This window comes from Balaenoptera acutorostrata, chromosome 11 (assembly GCF_949987535.1).
Source record: "Balaenoptera acutorostrata chromosome 11, mBalAcu1.1, whole genome shotgun sequence".
NCBI classification, from domain to species: Eukaryota; Metazoa; Chordata; class Mammalia; order Artiodactyla; family Balaenopteridae; genus Balaenoptera; species Balaenoptera acutorostrata.
The window spans coordinates 106,288,362-106,311,358 of NC_080074.1; the positions used below are offsets into that span (position 1 = coordinate 106,288,362).

At 57.9% G+C, this 22,997-nt stretch overlaps 1 protein-coding gene across 21 annotated transcripts in view; it reads left to right on the forward strand.

Moving 5' to 3' along the window:
* CACNA1C (calcium voltage-gated channel subunit alpha1 C) overlaps positions 1-22,997 on the forward strand; it is a 551,559-nt gene that overhangs the window by 467,174 nt on the left and 61,388 nt on the right. For all 21 annotated transcript variants that reach the window (XM_057556043.1, XM_057556040.1, XM_057556042.1 and 18 more), the window contains exons 19-29: positions 4,125-4,257; positions 6,662-6,791; positions 7,880-7,939; positions 11,503-11,609; positions 13,642-13,729; positions 14,242-14,349; positions 15,534-15,586; positions 15,897-16,043; positions 17,279-17,480; positions 19,010-19,168; positions 19,625-19,735. In XM_057556043.1, coding sequence (XP_057412026.1) covers positions 4,125-4,257; positions 6,662-6,791; positions 7,880-7,939; positions 11,503-11,609; positions 13,642-13,729; positions 14,242-14,349; positions 15,534-15,586; positions 15,897-16,043; positions 17,279-17,480; positions 19,010-19,168; positions 19,625-19,735 — 1,298 coding nt within the window. The remainder of the gene's footprint in view (positions 1-4,124; positions 4,258-6,661; positions 6,792-7,879; positions 7,940-11,502; positions 11,610-13,641; positions 13,730-14,241; positions 14,350-15,533; positions 15,587-15,896; positions 16,044-17,278; positions 17,481-19,009; positions 19,169-19,624; positions 19,736-22,997) is intronic.

Here is a 22,997-nt window from a genome sequence, read left to right on the forward strand (position 1 = left end):
AAACTTTTAGATGACATTTTGAGGTAATGGGGGGAAATTGAATATGGACGGGGAGCTAACTGATCTTAGGTAGGTTTTGTTAATCACGGGACCCCCTGCAGGAGGGGCCTGTCCCTAGTCCCCACAAAGCAGCCCCGCTGCCCAGCAGTGGCCTTTCAGGCCTCCCCTCCTGGTTCAATCTGCAAAGCTCGCCGGTTGGTTGGAGTCTCCCAGCTTTGTATACACTGCATTTTAGAAACATCACCTCACCCAGGAAGGAAAGCTTTGTGCCAAGGTGGTGCTTTTATCTAATTGATTCATTTATTTGAGTGAACATACAGATGTGCTTAAGAGTCACTAAGGGCTGAAAAGTAATAAGTACACGTGAAAAGGAAGTGAGATGACACCAGAGAATGTGTGGCTCAGTCCAGACGCTGTGGGAGAGGCCTGGGCTGCTGCAGGGGCTCCAGGAGAGAGCAGTGCAGGGAGGTGGGGCGGCGGGGGCGTCGCAGAGCAGGTGGTCCCGACTGGGTCTGCAGTCGGGGAGCTGGAGAGGGAAGAAGTTACTTCCGGACCATCCTGTTTTCATGGACACAGAGCTGGACAAAACCAGGACGACGTCCATTCATTGGTTTAATAACTGCTTATAAAGCACCTACTGTGTGCCGGGCCCTGGACCATGGGGGACAGAGAAGGCCACTGCTCTCGGGGGCCCCCATTGTAGTGGGAGGCAGACAAGGAGCAAGAAAGCAAACCAACCAGAAAGGAAACACCAGGAAGAGCATAAAACCAAGGGCTGTATTAGAGGTACCGAGTGGGCGGGGCTGCCCTGGCTGTGTGGTCACTAGGGCCCCTTTGAGGATGTGACCTCTGGGCTGAACCCTGAGTCAGAGGAACCAGGTGTGTGGAGATGATTGAGGGAAGAGCTTTCTAGGTGGAGGGACCAGCAAGCACAGAATCTCGGGCAGTCGCACCCGTCTGCAGTGGGACCAGAGCAGGCACAGGGCCGGGGGTGGGGCAGGAGACGGGGGGACAGCCCCCAAGGCCACGCAGAGGGATGGGTCCCGGCTGATGCTGGGGGGACCACAGGAGGCTCTCAGCCCACGTCTGACTTACCTTGCAAGAGACTCGCTCCGGCTGTGGTGTAAAAACAGAGTAGGCTGGGGCAGTGGGGATCCTCACGCAGCAGTCCAGGCAGGATGATGGCAGCAGCGCAGGGGACCGGCTGGAGACGTAGAGGGGGCGGCCCTTGGGGGTGTTTGGAGGCAAGGCCGGCTGGACAGAGAAGCTGGAGAGGCGGGAGGGTGAAGGCGGCTCTGAGGGCCGAGTTGAGCCAGTTGAGAGAAGGTGTCAGCGCGAGGAGTGCGTCCCAGCCTTGCTCTGCAGGTTGGCCTTTTAGGGCGGCTGGACTCTGGGGCTGCACGGAGGCCCAGATGCTCCTTGAGGGCAAGGCCATGGCTTTGCGTCCAGTGCGCCGTGCGCCCGCGGTGTCAGAAACAGTATTTTGACTTGAACCGGCCGTGAGCAGAATCACCGCGGTGAGCATGGGGCCCGGGGCGGCAAGGCCCGAGGGGGGGCATTTAGCTCTGCCCGCCACGTTTTTCCTGCTGAGTTCTGGAAGGCGGCCGGGCCTTGCTTTCCCCGCTTCTCCAAGCCTCTGAGAGCGGCGATGAGATAACAGCAGCGAGGGGTTCCACGGGCCTCGGGCGTCTGGGCGGTTGGCTGCCCACCCCAGAAGGAGCTCTACCTGACTTCCCCTAATCTGTCACCTCTCTCCTCACGCGTCGAACATGCAAAGCGTCATGTGCCGGCAACCTTGTGACCCTTTACAAGTTTGGTTTGTCCTTCCGCAGTAGTTTCCTCTTAAACATCGCTCGCAGGACAAAAGAGTACACACGATTCTCCACAAGGACCTTAGAGGCGCACAAACCTGGCAAACGTGTTTTTCTATAGACACAGATGATTAAATAAGCATTCAATTACCTGTTCTCAGATATTCCTGAATAAGAAAGTGTTGGGTCATTTAGAGCAAAACTGGAAAGAGGACAGAGCCAGGCGGGACCTGAGATCCTCCAGTTAAATTCCACGTATAGATGCCATGATGTAAGCCCACTCTGGCTTCACTGATTTTGCTTTAATAGGAGACCTTGCCAAGGTTAGTTAGGAAGCTTCAAGCCTCTCCTGGACACCATCTTCCATTGTGTGCCGCTCTTCTGCTGAAAATATTCATTGCCTGCCGGTCAGCTCTGATTACTCGAGGGAGGGAATCTGATCTGTGCCTGTGATCTGCTGGTCCTCCAGAGAAGCCTTGGGTCGTTGGTTGCCTCTTGCTTGATAAAGAACCGCTTTCCGTGCCAGGCTCTTCTGCTCCGCCCCACCTGGCTCCATGGTAACCGGGAGGGAGCACAGACCTGTGGCTGGTCCACGAGGTCCACTGCCCAGAGCCATCTCTCCACCGGACCTTCTGCACAGTCCCCTTCCTCGTAAAGCCAGTGTTGTTAAATCATCAGCAGGAAATGAGGCTTCCACGTGCCAGGGGGGTTCTCTCTGCAGGGCTTTCAGCACATGAAGAGATGGAGGCAGGTACATCTAAAGTCACGCATCCGAGGCGTTTTTGTCCCATGGGAGGCCGGAGGTGCTGCTGGGATTCACGGGAAGGTCCTTCCTGGGTGCAGGGACTCAGGAAGGCCGGTGAAGGCGCTGCCTGAGCCGGGGGTGCCCCCAGCTCTGCGGAGGGGCTGACGGGCAGGTCAAGCAAGGAGAGAGCTGAGCCGCCTTCATGGGGCCCCCGGACACGGGCTTCAACAACAGAACTTCATCCTCTCACAGCTCTGGAGCCTGGAAGCCAGACGTTGCGATGCCGGCAGGGCCGAGCTATCCTCCGGCGGCTCTGGGAAGAGTCCCCACCCTGCCGGCCAGTGCAGCCCCTTCGAGCTCCTCGGCTGTTGCAGCCTCACCCCCATCTCTGCCTCCGTCCTTCTTCCCCGTGTCTCCTTACAAGGACAACAGTCCCCGGAACGAGGGCCCACCCTCCTCCACTGTGACAGCATCGTAGCGAATGACATCTGCAAAGATGCATTTTCCAAAATAAGGTCACATCCTGTGGCTCTGGGTGGGCATGGATTTGGGGGGACGCTATTCAGCCCACTACAGTCAGTGTTCAGAGGATAGTTTGATGTGAGTGGAAAGTCTTCTGGGAAATAACAGGCAAAGAGCAGACAGACTGAGGAAGATGCTAGACACTAATTTACAGTCTTGGAGTGTCTACCATGGGCGGAGATTGTAATAGCACCATTCTGAGGTACATACGTACTATTATCCCATCTCACGGATGGGGAAACTGAGGCACAGAGACACTAACTTAAACAGCCAGAAAGAAACAGAGCCAAGATTTGGATCAAGGCATGCTCCTAACTTCCATCCGCTTCTAAACATTGTTAAGTACCTTGGACAAGAACTGGGTATGCAGTCTCCTTCCATGGCCAGTGAGCTTGTCTGCCTGTGGTCCACATTCAGTGTGGCCGCTGTCCTGGAGAACAAAGTGCTTCTGTAACTGGTGTCAGCGTCTAGACCTTTGGACGGAGGGCCTGTTAGGGCAGGATTACGGCCCGACTGCCCTGCAGCACAGTGTTTTCTTGTGTTTTCAGGAATAGGGAGAATGTTGACTTTAAGCTCCTGGAACATTCAAGGATGGGGTTGTTTGCCGGGGTGTCAGGTCAGCTGAGCCACGCCCTTTCCCCTGCCTGCAGTCCAGAAGGGCGAGGACACTTGTCAGTGCCCCAGTCTCACCTGGTCACCTGTCGCTAGTGCCTGACAACTAGGATGACCAACCACCCCGATTTGCAGGGGACTGAGGGTTTCCTGGGATGTGGGAATTTCCATTTAAAAACAAGGACAGGTTTTGAGTTGGTCACCCTACTCTCAGCCCCCTCTCGTGTGCTGCCGGGGAGTCTTCCTCTAGCAGAGATGAGCTCCAGCCGTGCCCACGGGGAGAGAGCTGGGTGTCTTGGTTGGTCCCCTTCGTTTCCAGAGATGTGGATGATGTCTGATTCCTGTCCGTAGGAAGGCATCTGGAAGTAAGCAGCACGGCGGTAAAAATAAGCGGGAGCCGTGGAGCTATTTAGAGCGGTGCTTTTTTCTTGCAGGAGAAGAGGATGAGGAGGAGCCTGAGATGCCCGTGGGCCCCCGCCCACGCCCCCTCTCTGAGCTGCACCTGAAGGAGAAGGCGGTGCCCATGCCAGAAGCCAGCGCCTTCTTCATCTTCAGCCCAAACAACAGGTGTGTGGACGGGGCTTCGTGCTCTCTGTGACATAAGGCCGGCAGGTGTCAGCGCCCTCCAGCCTCTGGGTGGGCCTGGGACTCTCCCAGCTCCCCACAGCTTGTGTAAACAGGCACAGATTTAGGGAAGAGGGTCCTGGATTCTGAATCAGAAGACCTGGGTTTGTTTTTCTCTCCATTTTGTGAAATGTGTAAACTCTATTTCTATTCTGTTGGTGATTACATTTAACTTACCAAAGCCTAAAGTTGAACAAGGTCCTAAACCTTCTCCTGCAAAATAGAAGGAGTTAAAATAGTTACACTACTTTAACTCCTCCCAGCCCTCCTACCTTAACGTGTTATGGTTGATGAGTATTTTGGTCCCAATCTTTATTTCCAACACGACAAGTCAGACATGAGTACCTGTGTAGACAGTGTATGTTTGGATTTACATACCACTTACTATTTTATCTGTTCACCATTTTTTATGCATCTCAATCCATCCTTCGGCAATCATTTTCTTTCCTACTTAAAGTACATTCCTCAGAAGTTCTTTTATGGAAAATTCACTTGGCCTCTGTTTATCTGTAATCCTTTTCATTTCTTGTGCTTGAAAGGTAGTTTGGCTGTGTACACACTTTCAGGCTGATGGGTTTTAGCCTTCAGCGTGTTAGATGTGTTATTCCACTGTGAAGTCGGAATTCCTACGATTGTTCCTTTGTCAGAATCTGCCCCTTGTCTCCAGCGGCGTTTAACATCATCTGCTGTCTCTGGGGTTGTGCACTTTTACCACCATGGATTTCTTTCCATTTATCCTGCTTGGAATATGTTATGCTTCTTAAGTCTATGGATTTATATTTTTGTCAGTTCTTGAGCGACATTAAAGATTAGGAAAAGAATAGCTAATTCTTGGAAAGTTGCAGGATAGTCTCTTTACACACTGCCTCATCTTCCTTCTCTCCAGCTGGTCCAAGTAGACACAAGTTATACCTTCCCATTCTGTCCTTCCCAGCTCACACATTCACATCTTCATATCATTCATCTCTTAGTCTCTCGGTTGGAATTCTAGGTCATTTCTTCAGATATATCTTCCAATTTCTCAATTCTTTCTTCATCTCTATGTTACTGTGTAAACCAGTTTTCACATCAGCTTATATCTTTTCACTTCAGACAGTTCCAGGTCTTGCTTGGTTTTCCAGCTCCATCTGTCTATGTCTGAGTTTCTTGTTGATTCATCATCTTTGTGGTCAAGTCCTTTATTCCATTAAACATTTCAAATATAGCTGTTCTATAATGTGTATCTGATGTTTCCAATATACACAGTCTTTGGGGAGGGGCCGTCTAAGTCAATTATTTGTAGTTTCTTCGATTCCCATCTTAGTGGCTTATCTTCTTGAGTGTTTAATGATCTTTGATTGTGCCCTCAATACTTCGTCTTAATCAGCAAGATTCCCACGGACCTAAATTAGGACTGGGAAGCGTTCTTCCAGATGCTCCTTGAGGACACTGGCTCCGCCTAGGGGTCCCGGGCTCCTCTGCCCCACCTCCGACTGGCTCGAAGTTTCCTGACAGCAGCGCTGCCACTGGCCTCCTCAGGCGCCTCTGCCCATCCTGGCTGCATGCCACACAGACCCCAGCTCGGTGGATCGGCTTGTTTGTTAGGGGAGGATCGCTGCAGACCTTTCCTAACTCTCGTGAAACCAGAATTGTCTCAGAAAGCTTGTCCTTTCCAGGATTTGGTGCTTCTGCATCAGTAAGGTCTCTCAGAGCGCCTGAAGGCCGGGACACACACACACACACACACACACACAGACACACACACACACACACACAGAGACACACACACACACACAGACACACACACACACACACACACACACTGTGTCTGGGCAGGCCTGTCCTTCCTGGTGTCAGTGGTTTTTATCGATAAAATGAAGATGATAATCACACCCTTCTCCCCTCCTACTGTCGAGATGAGACAGTATAAATGACACCCTCGGCGTCCGAGGATCTACCGTGAGCGTTCGGGGTCAGGTGTGTCGTTCTTCGTCATTGTGCCGAGGCGCGGGATTGACTTACTGCCACGGAAGCAGGTCTCCTCGGAGTCTGGGCTTCACCAGTCTTGCGGTGCCCACGCTTCTGGGAGGCTCTGTTGCTCCCTGTACGTAAACATGTGAAGCGGATCTCACAAGGCCGTTATTTTTAATGATGGGAAAGACGTCCGCACACGAAAGCCGGTGGATGATGTCACGGCAGTGTGCGAAATGTAGGGGTTGCCGAAGGTCTCAGGCGCTGCCCCGAGGCCCTGTGGGTGGGCACACGGTGTGGCGGGCGGTGAGGCTGTCGCTTCCCTGCAGCAGAACGACTCGGGGCCGGAGGAGCGGAGGCCCCGCCCCGTGTGACGCCCCCCCCCGCTCCCCTGCAGGTTCCGTCTACAGTGCCATCGCATCGTCAACGACTCCATCTTCACCAACCTGATCCTCTTCTTCATCCTGCTCAGCAGCATCTCCCTGGCTGCCGAGGACCCCGTCCAGCACACCTCCTTCAGGAACCACGTAGGCACCTCGGCCCCTGCGCCCCGCCCCCGCCGTGTGGCCCCCGGCTTCTGGGGCTGCGCAGCCCCCCCGTTCAGTCCAGAGCCCAGCCCACATCTCGGGGTCAGAGGCACAGCGGACATTTCCTTAGGAGGTGAGAGCTGGGTGGAAACCCGGCTTAGGACCGTTAGCAGGAGGAGACCACGGGCCCAGCGCCCCAGGCCAGCCTGACGGGCCACGGCAGACTCCACGGCCCGCGGATGTGTCCCGGGGGCCCACCTCCCTGGAACTGAGCCGTTTACACTTTGCCCCGAGGTGCACTGGCCTGTCCTGGCCCCCGGGGGGCAGTGGCAGACAGGTGCTCTGACGAGGCCGCCCTCGTATAGGCGGGCCTCAGTGACCCTCTGCAAAGTCTAAACTAAATGTGGAGACCACCCCAGGCTCTGGTGACCTACATCAAAGGCCAGAGTAAGACCTGCCATATCTCGAAGCCTCGAAACTTTTATCAAATCCCAACCAGGTGGGCACGAAGGGAGGAGTCCACCACCTGCCAAGCCAGCCAGTGGTCCTGCAGCCTGCGTGGTCCAGAGCTTTCGTACTGGCAAAGGCGCTGGCCCTCGCTCTGATCCGTCACCTGAGACGTAGTAAAGCATGAACCCCGGAGCCTGCCCCTAGCCTGGGGTGCACCCTTCCGCACCCTGAAGGGCACAGCGGCAGTGTAGAGTCCCACGAACGTGAGAGGCTAGCTCGTCACGCCAATGCGAATTAAGCATTTTGCATCTTCATGCAAAGAAAAGCAAACCCCACGCTGTCCTTTTGACAAGCATCCCAGCGGTCTGTTTTGGGTTTGTAAGTAAACTGAATTCATGAGAAAAGCGCCCAACCAGACCCAGGACCAGTTGGGTCGGCCCTGGAAGCTCACCTCACAGATCTGGGGACTTCAGGACCCAGTTCTGTGCCAGAGCCTCTGGTCCTCTAACCCGTTCCACCGTGTCCCCATGGAAAGGCTCCCTGCTTTGGGCGTGTGACTCCGCTGCTGGTGACCCCTCCTCCCGTCCTGCTTCTCCCGTCCCTGCCCCATCCCCACCCTGTGTCTCTTTGTTTTACAGATTCTGTTTTATTTTGACATTGTTTTCACTACCATTTTCACCATTGAAATTGCTCTGAAGGTAATGCGTGCCCCCTGCTCCTGCCCTGTCCTGCCCTGTCCTGTCCGGCTGTCGCTGCTCTGCTGCTAACACACGCTCTGTTGTCCGGTCACTCGGAGCCACTAATCGGGTTGTGCTTATCTTTCAGATCCTAGGCAACGCAGACTATGTCTTCACTAGTATCTTTACGTTAGAAATTATCCTCAAGGTAACGCACGCAGCAAAGCCTCCTCTCTCTGTGCTCTGCCCCTTTCCTCTTGTTTCTTTCACGCGTTTTTACTCTCAAGTCTGAAACTGGAGGAATCTGTGCCCCTCACTCTGTGCCTTGTGCACAGTGTCGGACTGATGCTGGCCGGGCGCCCCCCGCCCCTCACCGCCTCTGGAAACCACGCCTGCCCCGGCCTGGAACCGTCCTTTCCTCCTCCTGCCCAGAGGAGATGCCACACAAACAACCGAAGTGGGAAAGCTCAGGGGCCTCCAGGAGTCACCCTGCCTGTGCCCTCGGATGCCTGTTGTCAGCACAGGCCTGTGTGGCGGTGATCACGGGGCCAAGGCCCGTGTCCCAACCGAGGGCTTTGGACAGACCCTGTAGACACCTCTGAGCCCTGGGTTACCCCCAAGGCTCTGCTGACTCGCGCCTTGCCCCGGGCCTGGAGGAGGGAGCCATGTCCTCCAGGGCTCAGTGTGGAGCCCGGAGCCCAGGGCTGAGGGGCTGGACCCCCAGGCCCGGACCCACTCCAGTCCTGTGACCCCAGCATGGTAGAGCCCACGTCTGAGCAGCTTCGGATGACAGGCGTTTGCCCCAAGCTTTATTTTGTTATTTCTATTAATATACAATTAATATATTACTTACAGCTACTCTGTTAGGGTTTCCAAGTTTCCCAGGCCACCCGAGCTTCGGGGGCGAGTTCCGAGTCGAGGGAGTGTGTGTGACTACCGCTCTCTCCCAGGGCCTGGAGGTCACCCTCACCACGGTCGGCGGGGCTGCCCCACTTGGTGCCTCCCCCGGGTCCGGGCTCCTCCCACCCTGCACGTGTGGCAGCCCCAGACCCTCCCTCCCTGCCTCCTTCAGGCGGGGACGGCCTGTCACATCCACATACAACCTGAGTGGTCACTTTCACGTGCCTTTTTTTTTGTCCAGACCCCCTGGTTCCAGCTAACCAGACGTTCACCAAGAGGAAGCCAGGAGTGTCCCTCGGGTGTTCTCTCTGACCCCGGGGGTGGGGAGAGGGAGTCAGGGCCGCCCGGCTGCGTGGACGCCCTTCCCTGGACTCCAGACTCAGGGAGGCACACAAACACCACACTCTTTCCCGGTCTCAGGCCCTCCCCGGAGCTCCCGGGTGGGCCTCAACGGTGCTCCTTTTCCTCCAAGGCTGCCGTCTCCTTACAAGCACGGTCCTGGCGAGATCCTCTCTTCCGCCCACCCTCTCCTTCTGCTTCCCGCTTTTACGCTGACTGTGCCTCTAGGTGGAGCCCAGCCCCAGGACACTGCCTGCGCCTCTTCCCCCGGGTCCCTCTGCCCCACCTGTGGGCCCGGCATGCTGCCCGGCGGCGGTGACCGTCAGGCAGGAGGGGGTGTCCAGTGTCAGGGACAGTTGGAAGGCCTGGGCACGTTTAGCCTTGTGGGACCAGGACAGTTGGCCTGAATGATGCCAAGGGCTGTCACCTAGAGGAGGAGGGAGGTGGGACCAGAACCCGCGAGTAGAGATCGCAGGAGGTAAGATGCATTCAATGAGCAGCGTCGCTGCCCGGAGAGGAGCTGGCTGGACGGGGGGGCGTCCTGCCCTCCCAGCCCAGAGTTCAACCCTTTTCTCTCCCCAGCGAGGCTCTTCCTGGGCAGAGGTTAGGACTTTAGGAGCAGGAGCGGGGTGGGTGGCAGTCAGCAGACAGGGTAAAAGGGGGATCCTGCACTGGGTCCCTGACTCCCTGGATGTCACAGGGAACTTTCAAATAAATGCCCCGTTTTCCCAGCGTCCACCTGCCCTTTCTCCTATGGCCACCCTTCCTCTGGCCCTGCCTGGGCGGATGGCCTGCATACACACACACACACACACTCGCCAGCCTTCGGGGCTCAGGGCCTCTCAGGTAACACAAACCATGGAAGCACCCGGGCCCGCACTCGGGGGCCCAGACCTCCACTAAGAGACAGGGCAGCAGCCCCTCCAGATGGCAGGCCTTTGGGACAGATCTCCAACTGTATTCCCCTGCAACCCTTCACATAATCCACCCACTTCTGGAAGCTCTTGCAGGACACAGGTGCCTGAGTCCCCTGTGACCCCCTCCTGCAGGAGATAAGTGGGAAGAATTAGGTTCCAAGAGCTGTTTTTGCCAATTTCCCCTGTGTTTGCTTTTGAATCGCTCCGCGGGCGGGCTGCCTTGTGCACGCTCTGTTTCCAAAGAGACAGATCGGGCCCCAGGCGACCAGGGAGCTGCTCCCAAGCTCTAAGCCGTCAGCTCCAAGTTTCCCCCTCTGGCTGTCGCTTCACGGCTGTGACCCTTCAGCCCTTCACCTGGAAGTCCACTGGCCCTTAGTTCACGTCAAGGAAATCGGACCGGTGTTTGTGGGGCCTCAACAGCGGCTCTAGGCTGAGCTCCGAGGGGGGTGGTGACAGCAAACCCGAGACAGTCATCACCCCTGACGTGGTCCCTTCTCAGTCTCCGAGGGGCGTTCACGTGGTTCTCCAGCAGGCGCCTCACAACGGCAGGGAAGGGGACGCGAATTTACAGAGGGGGCCACTGAGCGTCATGCCCCGTCACAGGAGGGACCCGGAATCCAAGGCCTGGCGCTCCGGCCGAGTCCGGTCCTCTGTAGAGAAGCTCGCCTGGCATGGTGCTTGCCATCTGCAGGACCGTGACCTAAGGGCTTTACATGTAATTCCCGAGGGCGCTTACAACCCTCCAGGGTAGAGGATGTCACCCCATTTCTCAGATGAGACACAGGGAAGTTGAGTAACTTGCCCCGGGCACTCAAAGTGCAGAGGGTGGGCTTCAAACTCAGGTGGCCTGGCTCCAGAGCAGTGCTCTTACTGTGGTGCCCACGGCCCCTCTGAACACACGGCTCCAGAGCCAGACAGTGGAATGGAGCTCAGAGTACTAGGCATGGGTCATCAGCACTGCCTGAGGCTGTGGACGGATGCGGGTTGCCAGCGGCCTTGGTGGAACTTCGGGCGTTAGGGTCTGCCCGAGACTGAGGGATTGCCTGGGACTAAACCAGGAAAGTCCTGGGAAGCCAGGTGGCTGGTCCCCACTGGGGGTCCCCCCAGAGGACCGTGTCCTAGGCCAGCCCTGAGGTGGAGAGAGCTTGGAGGAGGTGGGGTGGGGGGGACCTGAGCGTACAGGGGCGCAAGGGCTGCAGATGCAGGACCGAAGGGCCGCTGACAGTCCTGGGCGGGGAGCCTTCAGGGGCTGCAGCAGCAGACGCTCCCGGCACCGTGTCTCCTCCTGTCCTGCCTGCCCCCCAGCCCTCCGTCACCTCCCTGCTCTTCACCTGGGCCCGGCCGGAGATGCCGCGTGGGGAGGGGTGGGCTGAGGGGTCTCTGGAGCCCAGGGGGCTGCTCATGCCGCGCCTCCCCGTGTCCCCCCAGATGACCGCCTACGGGGCCTTCCTGCACAAGGGCTCCTTCTGCCGGAACTACTTCAACATCCTGGACCTGCTGGTGGTCAGCGTGTCCCTCATCTCCTTCGGCATCCAGTGAGTGGGGCCCCTTGGCCCCTGAGGGAGGCGTGGATGGGGGACAGTGTCGGAGAGGACAGCCGGGAGCCAGGGGTGGGGGGAGAGGACAGCTGGTGGCGGGGAGGCCTCCCTGTGGCCACGGTGGAACTAGGCTGGGAGCGGGACGGGGCCTCGCCAGCGGCTGTGGCTTTTGGCGTCTGGGTCCTCAGTGGTGGGACCCTTGGGGTACATTGACCCAAGCGAGGATCTGTTTCCATGTCTGGATCTCGCCCAGCAGGCGGGCCCGGCCCAGTTACGAGAGAGGAAGGTCTCCAGGGCCCTCCCCCCGGCTCCGCGGGCACCCTCAGCCCAGGCCTGCCATGGCCACGACCAGCCCTGACTCCCCCCCGCCCCTTCCTCTCTGGTCTCCAGTCAGAGCCCCTGATGAGGGAGGGAGAGGGAGGGAGAGGGAAGAAGGACTGGTCCTCACTCCTGGCTGCACAGGGGAATCACCGGAGCAGCTCTAAAACAAGACCTTTGCCCGGACCCCTCCCACCCCCCAAGCTTTGCTTTAATTGGTCTGGGCTACAGCCAGGGCCTGAGGGAATTTAAACGTTCTCCGGACAATTCCACCTGCAACCAAGGCTGTGACCGTGCTCAGGTTTAAAAGGATCTGATTTGTAGTTTCTCCCGAATTCTACCACCTGATAGTGCTGACCCTGTACTTTAACTTCCAAAACACTTTCCCTACACATTCCTCTCTGACCCTCACGGGACCCATGAGGCAGGCAGGGCCAGTGATGTTATCACTGTTTTATAGACAGAGAAACTGGGGTCAGGACCTGAGACTTGGCCCGGGTCACCCCAGTGGCAGAGCAGAGGCATCTGGAGCTCCATCCAGAGGCTGTCCCCGCGGTCGGCCTAGAAGGAGCGGAGCTGGGGGCATTCAGAGTGAGACCCTTTGCTGGGATCATCGTTGTTTTACCCCAGGCTGTCTGCCTGTGAGCCTGTGGGTCTAATCCCATCACTGCCACTAAATCACTCTTAGCCTTGAGCCAAGAATTCCCCCCTCTGTCTGGCCTTTCCATCCCTCCCATTGTCCCTGAGATGCTGGGATGGATCCGGCAGCCCTTTGAGTCCTTTGTGATCAGAGAGTCGTGAACCAGAGACATAGGACTTTCCCCACCCCACTCTCGAGCGGACGGCGTCCTGACACGGGAGGAGTGAGGTCAGCCGTTGCTAATGGGACCGCGTGTTTTAGGTCCCAGGGAGGGTAAAGGCTCTCCAAAGGCGGCTAGTGGGTGAGGGTGAGGGACACTTCAGAGAACCCGTCAACCCGCCGGGGTGAGGGGCCTGCGTGCCCCTGGAGGGCAGCAGTGGCCTGTGCTCCCAGGGGAGCCGGCTGGGCCCTGGCGTCCCAGGTGCACGGAGTCTGCGGTGTCGGAGCCGTTGCGTCTAGGCCTGGGTGTGCTGTGCACAGAGTGAGCGTGATGGGCAGCTACCTGGGACTTGGGTTTGCAGCTGAGCACCAGGTATCTCCTCCACCCAAAGTCCCACCATTCGTACAGTATTTCTTCAAGTTCCTGATGATAAAAGCCACCATGGATTCACATCACAACATGTGCCAGTTAGGCTGCTAGATGGTCCGTGTGCGTTTTCTCATTTAATCCCTGCAACAAGCTCGTGAGGTGATCACTGCCCCGTTTTACAGATGAAGAAGCTAGAACTCAACAAAGTTAGGAAGTGTATCCTCAGTGGCCGGGGTTTGGTGGAGCCTTGCCTCGCCCTACATGTCCTCGGCACGGTAAACACCCCCCGAGTAGCACATTATACTGCTAATGGCTCATGGTAAATGCTTTTCCCATGATTTGCTCACCAACAAGAATGTCGCCGGCTCTGGGTCCCTGCAGTGGGAGAAGAGAGTAGGAAATGGTGCTGGGGCGAGAAAGTCCCCAGCAGACCCCCCAGTTTCTCCATCTGGGCTGGGACTTCCTGCCAGGAAGCGGCTCACCCTCCTCTGCTGCTGGACCAGGAGCAGGAGAGGCTCAGCCCCGCCCGTCCTCTGTCCCAGGTCCAGCGCCATCAACGTGGTGAAGATCTTGCGAGTCCTGAGGGTGCTCAGGCCCCTGAGGGCCATCAACAGGGCCAAGGGGCTGAAGGTGAGCTGGGCGGGCCTGGGCGGGCACCCCCATCCCAGCAAGCCTCAGCCCGGGGGTCCGCGTGAGGTGACGGGCAGGCAGGAGACGGGGACAACGGGCTCCCGGGTCGGAGCCGGGACCCTCCTGCCAGCACCTCAGCCCACTTCCCATCCCGGGTCCGTGATACACAGAGCTACAGCAGAGGCCCCGTTCACGATCCCAACTTCTCAGCAAAGCTTTTGCAAAAGGAGACACACACACTGCCCCGAGCCCCAGGTGGTGATGAGGCCCCTGAATTGCTGCCCCCGGAACATGGGGAGTTAGCGGGGCTTTGGTCCCTGTGGTCACCTAGAGCCCAGTGGGACGTGGGTTTCACCAGGCTCCATCACCCTGTGACCTAGGAGGGTGCTTTGCCCCTTTGGGTCTGATTCCCCCGCTCGTGGCAAAGGGCTGCCCGCACCTCCTCTGAGAGGCTCGTGGCAAAGGGGGGCTCAGCCAAGGTCCCGGGCCCGACCCCCTCTGTCCACCTGCAGCACGTGGTGCAGTGCGTGTTCGTGGCCATCCGCACCATCGGGAACATCGTGATCGTCACCACGCTGCTCCAGTTCATGTTCGCCTGCATCGGGGTCCAGCTCTTCAAGGTGGGGTCTCAGCCGGATCTGTGGCCCTGCATCCTTCCCGCCCACCAGCTTCTGGGACCTGGACGGGAGCTGGCAGAGGGGACACGGAGGGGACGTTGCTGGGTCACACTGGGGATGGATGCGGCCTCCCCACAGCCCCTCCCAGCGTCCAGACCCGAGGAGGACTAGTTCCCAGACCGGAAGAGGACTGACTAGTTCCCAGACCCAAGGAGGGCTAGTTCCCAGACCAGGGGAGGACTAACTAGTTCCCAGAACAGAGGAAGACTAACTGGTTCCCAGAACAGAGGAGGACTAGTTCCCAGACCAGGGGAGGACTAACTAGTTCTCAGAACAGAAGAAGACTAACTGGTTCCCAGAACAGAGGAGGACTAGTTCCCAGACCAGGGGAGGACTAACTAGTTCCCAGACCAGGGGAGGACTAACTAGTTCCCAGAACAGAGGAGGACTAGTTCCCAGACCAGGGGAGGACTAACTAGTTCCCAGAACAGAGGAGGACTAGCTAGTTCCCAGAACAGGGGAGGACTAGTCCCCAGACCCGAGGAGGGCTAGTCCCCAGGCTGGGGAGACCAGTGCGGAGGCAGTTGCTGCTCCATCACCGCCTGGCCCTCTCAGCCCCGGCCCTTCCTTGTAGAGAACGGCAGAGGGACTGCTATCCCCTGACCCCTCCGTGTGAGTCCCCCACCTAAGCCCGCGGGGCTCCCTGTGACCACAGCACCGAGTCCCCCCAGGTCGCTGCAGAGCCCTGGTTTGTCTGGGTCCTGGCCCTGCTCCTGGCGGGCCCTCGGCGACGGGGAGGCCGGGTCCCCTGTTCCTGCCCTTCTCTGCCTCAGCCCTTCTCTTTCCGCTCTTCTCCACCTGAAGCTCTCCCCGCACCGTGTCGTCGTGCCCTGACTTCCACCACCGAACTCAGCCCCTAGCCCTGCCCGTCCCCCCTCCCTCACCAGACCTGCCTTGTGGGCCCAGCTTCGTCGTCTGGGCTTCCCTTCAGTCGGGTGCCTGCGGCCCAGGGCGTGTCTGTGCACCGACTGCTCTGAATCCTGACTTCCCGTCTGGGCTCTGCTCTCCTTACACTTTTGTCCCGAGACCCCAGCGCAGAGCTGGCTACGGAGATGATCACTAACCAGTTTTTGTCTGGTCCCTCGATTAAGGCGCGTCTCCAGTCACTTTGCTCTTCCACCTTCCAGGGCAAGCTCTACACCTGTTCGGACAGTTCCAAACAGACGGAGGCCGAATGCAAGTGAGTGCGGCCGGGGGCAACCAGGCTGGTTGACTCCAGGCGGTTGGTGACTTGCCCTGAGAGGAGGGGTGGCCCGTTCTTCCTCTGACAGCAGTGGTGGCTGCACTTTTACCCGCGGGTTGTCTGGTCCTATTGACGTAACACGTAAGATCATCCGTTCCTGAATATTCTACCCCTGACATCTTCCCAGTGGCTAGAACTATGGGTTTAAGCTTAGCCAGTTTCATCCCACCCCCAAGCCAGTAGTCACTGGTGGGTAGGTTGAGGGGAGATGGGAGACCCCAGAATGAGCCCTTTCTCCCTTCCTCAGGGGGAACTACATCACATACAAGGACGGGGAGGTGGACCACCCCATCATCCAGCCCCGCAGCTGGGAGAACAGCAAGTTTGACTTTGACAACGTCCTGGCAGCTATGATGGCCCTGTTCACCGTCTCCACCTTTGAGGGGTGGCCAGAGTGAGTATGCAGGTCCAGGCCAGTTTCAACTGCTGTTCCACACCCTTCCCAGAGACCGTACTTCCCTGCCTCCCCATAGGCCACGGTTGCCGCCGGAACACCGCTCTTCTTTTTCTGGATTTCAGAGCTTCAACCCAAAACGAGCTTCTTTTAGCTCCCCTCCCCAACCTAGACTGAGCTGCAGTGAAGTCTGTCATCACCCCCATGGCATCTGGGAGTGGAGAGGGCCCTGGGTCACCGTAGGACTGGAGGCCACCGCCCCCGGCAGGCACGGACGTGGGTAGAGATGGCGGAGGTGCCCGCTGGTTAGACCCTGCCCCAGTCTCCTTGGAGGGAGCTGTGTCTGATTTACAGAGGAAAGTTCCTGCAGAGGCAGTGCTGGCAGGCCTGGACCAGCCTGGTGGCCCGTAAGCTGCGTCCCCTCTACCAGGCCTGTCCATGAGGGGCTCCGTGTACCTCTGTACAGACACCTGCTTCCCTCACGCCCCCATGTGTATTCCGGTGACATGATCATCTGAAAGTCAGGAAATTCTAGATATTTCTAAGTCAACAACAGCGCGTGATCTTAGGTGAGAGGCACCATCATTAAATGGTAAAATATCAGTACTACCTAGAGAACAGCCAAGTGCTGTTTGGAGTAACAGAGGCGGGAGAGGAAGGAAGCCCATCCGCAAAGAGAAGCAGCCTGACGGGCACGTAGCCCTGGCCCAGGTGGGCGACAGACACAGGCTACCTGAGTGTAAACCAGACCATTTTGCTGGTGATCTGAGTGAGCCTGGGGCGTTTCTTTATCAAGTGTTTCTATCTAAATGGATACTCGTTCTCAGACTTATTTTATGTTCACTGTAACACCCTCTGCGTTTCTGCCCGAGAAGCAGCAAAGCTGTTTCAATATTTACCAATATCTCCAGCATTTGAAATCAATGGCTATGAGCCGTGTCTCACTTAGACAGTTCCTGCCAGTTTCAAAACACCTTCACATACATTATATCAACTACCCTGCCTGGTAGGAAAGTCCGGAATTATTGTCTCCACTTGGCAGGTAAGGAATCTGAGGCTCAGAGAGGTTGAGTGGTTTGCCCAAGTCACACAGCCAGTAAGAGGCGGAGCTGGGGCTTGAACCCAGGCCTCCCGACTCTCAGCCTGGAGCTGTTTCCAGCTCCCCGGCCCCGGGGGCGCTAGGAGCAGCGGCGTCATCGCCACCGCCCTCTGCGGGCTGTCCCCCCCCCCGCCAGGCTGCTGTACCGCTCCATCGACTCCCACACGGAGGACAAGGGCCCCATTTACAACTACCGCGTGGAGATCTCCGTCTTCTTCATCATCTACATCATCATCATCGCCTTCTTCATGATGAACATCTTCGTGGGCTTCGTCATCGTCACCTTCCAGGAGCAGGGGGAGCAGGAGTACAAGAACTGCGAGCTGGACAAGAATCAGGTACCCCCGGGGGGGCCAGGGACCAGGAGGTGGGGGGGCTGTAGCTCGGGCCCCCTGGGAGGGCCAGGAGGTGGGCGGGCTGCAGCTTGGGCCCCCCGGGAGGCCAGGAGGTGGGGGGCTGCAGCTTGGGCCCCCCATGAGGGCCAGGGGCCAGGAGGTGGGGGGCTGCAGCTTGGGCCCCTCAGGGGGGCCAGGGGCCAGGAGGTGGGCGGGCTGCAGCTTGGGTCCCCCGGGAGGCCAGGAGGTGGGGGCTGCAGCTTGGGCCCCCGGGGGAGGTTGTGGTCTGGAGAGAGCCCAGGCCCCCGCCGCCAGTGTCTCCTGGAAGCCCAAGGGCAGAAGGAACGCAGACCCTGCAGATCCAGCTTGCAGCCACGCTCAACCAACAGGGTCTGTTCACAGCTCCTCAGGGAGACTCGGTGGTGGGTCTGGGGGGTTCTGTGAAAGAGCCTCTCACCCGCACCTAGAAGCCGATGAGTCAGGAGGTGCCCAGGGTGGGGCGGCGCCGTTGATAAAGGGGAAAGAAACCAGAACAGTGAGAGTGGGAGGTTTGGGGCGGGGAGAGGACGGCTTAGAAACCACTGTTAGATGGTTTCTTGTAGAACAGAGAGGCCGTGCGCGCAGAGAGTGGGAAGGCCTCCAGCAGGAGGGACGCGGCCACGCCGGCCCTGGGCTGAGCTCCGCAGCCGGGAGAGCAGGCTGGGTGTGCAGTCAGGAGGCCGGGAAGTGTCCACGGGAAATGCGTCCCGTCTGTGGGGAACTCGAGCTCTGCTAGGGAAGGAGCACCCCCTGTCAGGCCCGCTGCACCCCTTGCAGCTCCGATGTCCGCACCTTGGGTCTCGACTCAGCCTTCTGGCCGCTGTGTGGACTTTGGATTGTAAGGAAGCCAGGAGAGAGGGAGGCCAATTAGCAAGTGTAGGGGAGAGGTGACGGTAGAGATGGAGAGAACAGAACTGGTCGGGCTTGGAGGCTGGGATGAGAGAAGGGCCTGGGTGACCCTGGTCCTGACCTGGGCTCCGGGCACAGCGCAGAGATGGCCGGAGTGTAGTCAGCCCAGGATCCCATCCCCTGGCCGTGAGCTGTGACTTCTGTTCTGCGGACCCTGGCAGATAAGGAAGATGGACTTAGGAGAGGAAAGGAACATTGCAGAGAGACGGGCCCCTAGGAGAGTCTGTGGCTGGGAAACCATCAGTGAGAAGACAGACTATCAATCAGTCAGCAAGTATTTACCAAATGCCACCGAGCATCTGCCGTGTACAGCAGGCATCACCGAGATGGAAAGAAGAAGACACGGACCCCCTGACTACGTCCTAATGGGGACTAACTAGAGAGGGTCTCTCCTCGGTTAAGGGAAGGATAGAAAATCAAGAAACGTCCAAGTAGCAGCTCAACCTATAAACGAGCTAGAGCAATAGATGGTCTCTCTCTCTGCCAGAGAACCCCACCCTTGGGGTGTGCAGCTTCCTCTGCACCCGCCCACCCCCGCCATCCCCCCATCACCCGGGTTTCTCACCCCCGTCTCCCCAACCCAGCGGCAGTGCGTGGAGTATGCCCTCAAGGCCCGGCCCCTGCGGAGGTACATCCCCAAGAACCAGCACCAGTACAAGGTGTGGTACGTGGTCAACTCCACCTACTTCGAGTACCTGATGTTCGTCCTCATCCTGCTCAACACCATCTGCCTGGCCATGCAGGTCGGTCCGGCGGGCCGGCCGTGGTGTCCACCAGTGGGCGCGTGGGAGGCGCGTCACCATCACGCTGGCCAAGGGGGCGGGGGGGCAGCTGGAGAAACACACGTGTCCCTTCTCGAGGGCGGAGGACCCCAGGATCCTGGGTTGAGGAGATGGAGGGAGGGAAGTGGAGCACAGGTGACCTCGAAGGGGCCGTGACCGTCAGTGGGCCGAGCTGGGTGGAGCCCCCGGAGGACCAGGAGGCCGGCAGAACCGTCCCCCGATCGGGCAGGAGTGCAGGCATCTGCTCAGCTGCGCCGGCAGTGACGGCAGAGACGGGAGGGACCTGCAGGGCTTCCTGAGTCCGCCTGGCCCCCGCGGGGTGGTCGGCCCCCGGGCTGGGTGCAGGAGGGTCCTTGTTGAGGGGCGGCTGGGAGCAGGGAGCCCCGGGCTCATTTCACGGTGCCCCCGCCCCTCCAGCACTACGGTCAGAGCTGCCTGTTCAAAATCGCCATGAACGTTCTCAACATGCTGTTCACCGGCCTCTTCACGGTGGAGATGATTCTGAAGCTCATCGCCTTCAAGCCCAAGGTAGGCCTCTGAGACGGGCCTCTGGTCCACGGTGCCAGGGGGACAGGGTGGGGGACGGTGGGTGCAGAGTCTCAGCGAAGGACCGTATCCTCCCGACGCTAAACGCTCCGGCTCCGGAGCCTGCAGGCCTTGAGCCAGGCCAGCTCCTCAAAGGAGAATCTCAGCCCGCGGTCTGGGCCGTGGTCTGGACACAGGGAGCAGGGACATGCCTGAGCAAACCTCCTTGCGGGGTAGGCAGAATGGTCCTCGTCCCCCCACCGTGGCCCCGGCCCCCGGCACGTCATCTAGAAGAGACTGGAAACCAAACCTCTCGAGGCCCAGCCCCCCAGACCCACCCGGGCTCTGCTCTCTCCCCGTTTCGCCCGCCGCGCAGACTAAGAGCCTGGCTGTAAGAGCTGAGCCGGGGCTGCGTTTGCTCAGGGCTGGGTGTCTGGTTCCCCACCTCAGGGCTGCATCACTGCCCCCTGTACCTTCCAGGACGGGACGGACCTGCAAATGTCTCTGCTTTGCTACTTGTAAGAAGCTTCTAGAAAAAAGGCTGGGAGAGAAAATTAGAGCCATCGGCTGAGCGAGGCAAGGCAGGGCAGGTTGGCTCCCTGTCACTTGGATTATCTGTGCCCTCCCCAACCTTCCTGCCCCTGGGCCTCAAGGACGGAGGGTGACCCGGTTCAAGCAGGCCCTCCGTCTCCGGCCCTGTTGACAGGTCAGCACCGCCGGCGTCCACTGACCTGGGCTTCACAGGGGCGGCTGCCCCGGAGGGGGTATCCCAGTGGCTTGGAGGCTCCCGGCTGCTGCACAGCTTTGGGAGGCGATGAGAGGGAACGCATTGTTTCTAAGAGGATCGTGCAGGGCAGCTTTCCAAACCTTCTCTTCCCCACTGTTACTAGTTTTTCCAGATGCCACACGGGTCAACGGGGGGGTGAAAAGCAGGAGTCCCTGGCCCTATATTCCATTTCCATTCAGATGTTCACCTGCCCCAGCACTAGCCGGGCCAGGAGGGGGTGCCCCTTGGCTGTCAGATCCCTATTCAGCGCCAGGATCTGCGTCGTCTTCTCTGAATTAACATTCCACCAACAATTCTCAGTAACCTGCAGTGCTACACACACCTCGTTGCGTGGAATCCTCAAGACGCCTCTCCAAGATAGGTATTAGCTCCTCGTCTTAGGGAAGAGGGGAGTGCAGCTCAGAGCAATTAAGTATCGTATTAATTACACCATTATTAAGCGGCAGAACTGGGAATAGAAGCCAGTGTGTCTGACTTTGTAGTCGATGTAATTTCCGCCACACAGAGATGTTAGCAAGCATCTTCCCACACCGGGTGTTCTGCTGGGAACTTTCCAGAAAGAGGGAAGCCACCTTTGAGGGGCTTCAAAGACAAGACAGACCGTATTCTTACCATGCCGAGTCTTCCTCTCTCCTTGAGAATGCCTGGGATCCTGGCTGATTTTCAGAGAATAAGACTCCTAATGAATGTCATTTGGTGATAACAGTGGTGTTTTCCTATCTCCTCCAGAGCAGCAAATAAACTCTGTCTCACTTTCCCTTCCAAACCCTGTCCCATTTAGGGGCAGAGAAGACCATGGAATGTCCCTGGCCACCTTCTGTGGGGTCCCCTGCGGTCCCATTCCCAGCCATGTGGCGCGGGAGCTGGCGGGCTCACAGCCCGCAGCAGCGTGCCCCAGGGAGGCTGGGAGGCTGGGCTGCGCTGGGGCTGAGCTTCCGACTCAGACAACAGCCTCCAGGAGGGAAACTGGCATCATTTTCACCCAGTTTGGTGAGACATGCAGTTTAAATATTTCAAAGCCTTGAGTCATTCCACGTTGACTCAGACGTGTTTCTGATGATGCCTGATGCCGGCTGCAGGGCCCTGCAGGGGACCTCCTGAGTCAGGCTCCTGAGCTCAGGAGATGCACTGGGCAAACCTGCCCTAAGGAGCACGTGGCAGTGACACCTGCAGGGGCCTCTGCCTGGAAAACACTCTCCCTGAATCCTGCACACCCAGGAGCAAGCCCGTTCCCCGGGAAGCAGCCAGGTAGGGTGCTGTAAACCATAAAGCACCCAACTTCCTCCATCTCTAGTTTTCTGTTGTGAGAAGATGGGGTGAAATAAGAGAAACTTTTCCAAAGAAGTAAGAGAGCCATCCTGGGGCCATCTGCATTTCACACATGCCAGGGTCTGTCTGTGGTATAAAGAAAAAGGGAAATGGACCTTTTCTGGGAATACCCTGCAGGGGTTTCTGGCAGCAGAGGGGGAAAACAAGGCTGTCCAGTTGGGAGGAGAGTGGGGTTCCTGGATTCTCGTTAAGGAGCAGACTCCGAGAAAAGCATCCCCAAAATTTCCAGGAAGAAAACCAAACCAGAAAGTACTTGAGGGGACTTCCCTGGTGGCGTAGTGGTTAAGAAACTGCCTGCCAATGCAGGGGACACGGGTTCAAGCCCCGGTCCAGGAAGATCCCACATGCCACGGAGCAACTAAGCCCGTACACCACAACTACTGAGCCTGCGCTCTAGAGCCCGCGAGCCACAACTACTGAGCCTGCGCTCTAGAGCCCGCGAGCCACAACTACTGAGCCTGCGCTCTAGAGCCCACGAGCCACAACTACTGAGCCCGCGAGCCACAACTACTGAAGCCTGTGCACCTAGAGCCCGTGCTCCACAACAAGAGAAGCCACCACAACGAGAAGCCCGCGCACCACAATGAAGAGTAGCCCCCGCTCGCCGCAACTAGAGAAAAGCCTGTGAGCAGCAATGAAGACCCAACACAGCCAAAAATAGATAAATAAATAAATTTTTTAAAAAAGAAAGTACTTGAAGCTCTGGTGGAAATATCTAGCTGCATCTGGCCCTAGAACCGGTGCTCCTAACATGATCGTGTGTTTGTGCCGCAAGTGAGTTTGCACCTGCGAGCATCAGCTGAGGAAGGACAGTTAGGCAGCAAGGACGCAGGAGTTGACATCAGTCCTAACATCAGGTGTCTGAGGTTGGCCTGCTGGGCTTCCTTCCTACTTTGTCCCTTGGTCTCTGTGGTTGGTTGGCTGGTCGGTCGGTCGGTTTGTAGTTTGGCCTCGTTCTTTCGTTGTCCTCATGGTAATTGATGTTCTTGGTCTTCATTTGCATCTGTTCTGCTCGCCACCTTATGGAAAATAAATTGACTCAAGTAAATCCCTGCTCTGCTCCTAAAATTCACATTCTGTCTGAAGAATGGGGCAGGTGACAGGAGTGTCTTGAACACCTAATGGCCAGAGGGAATTTCTCCCCGAGCG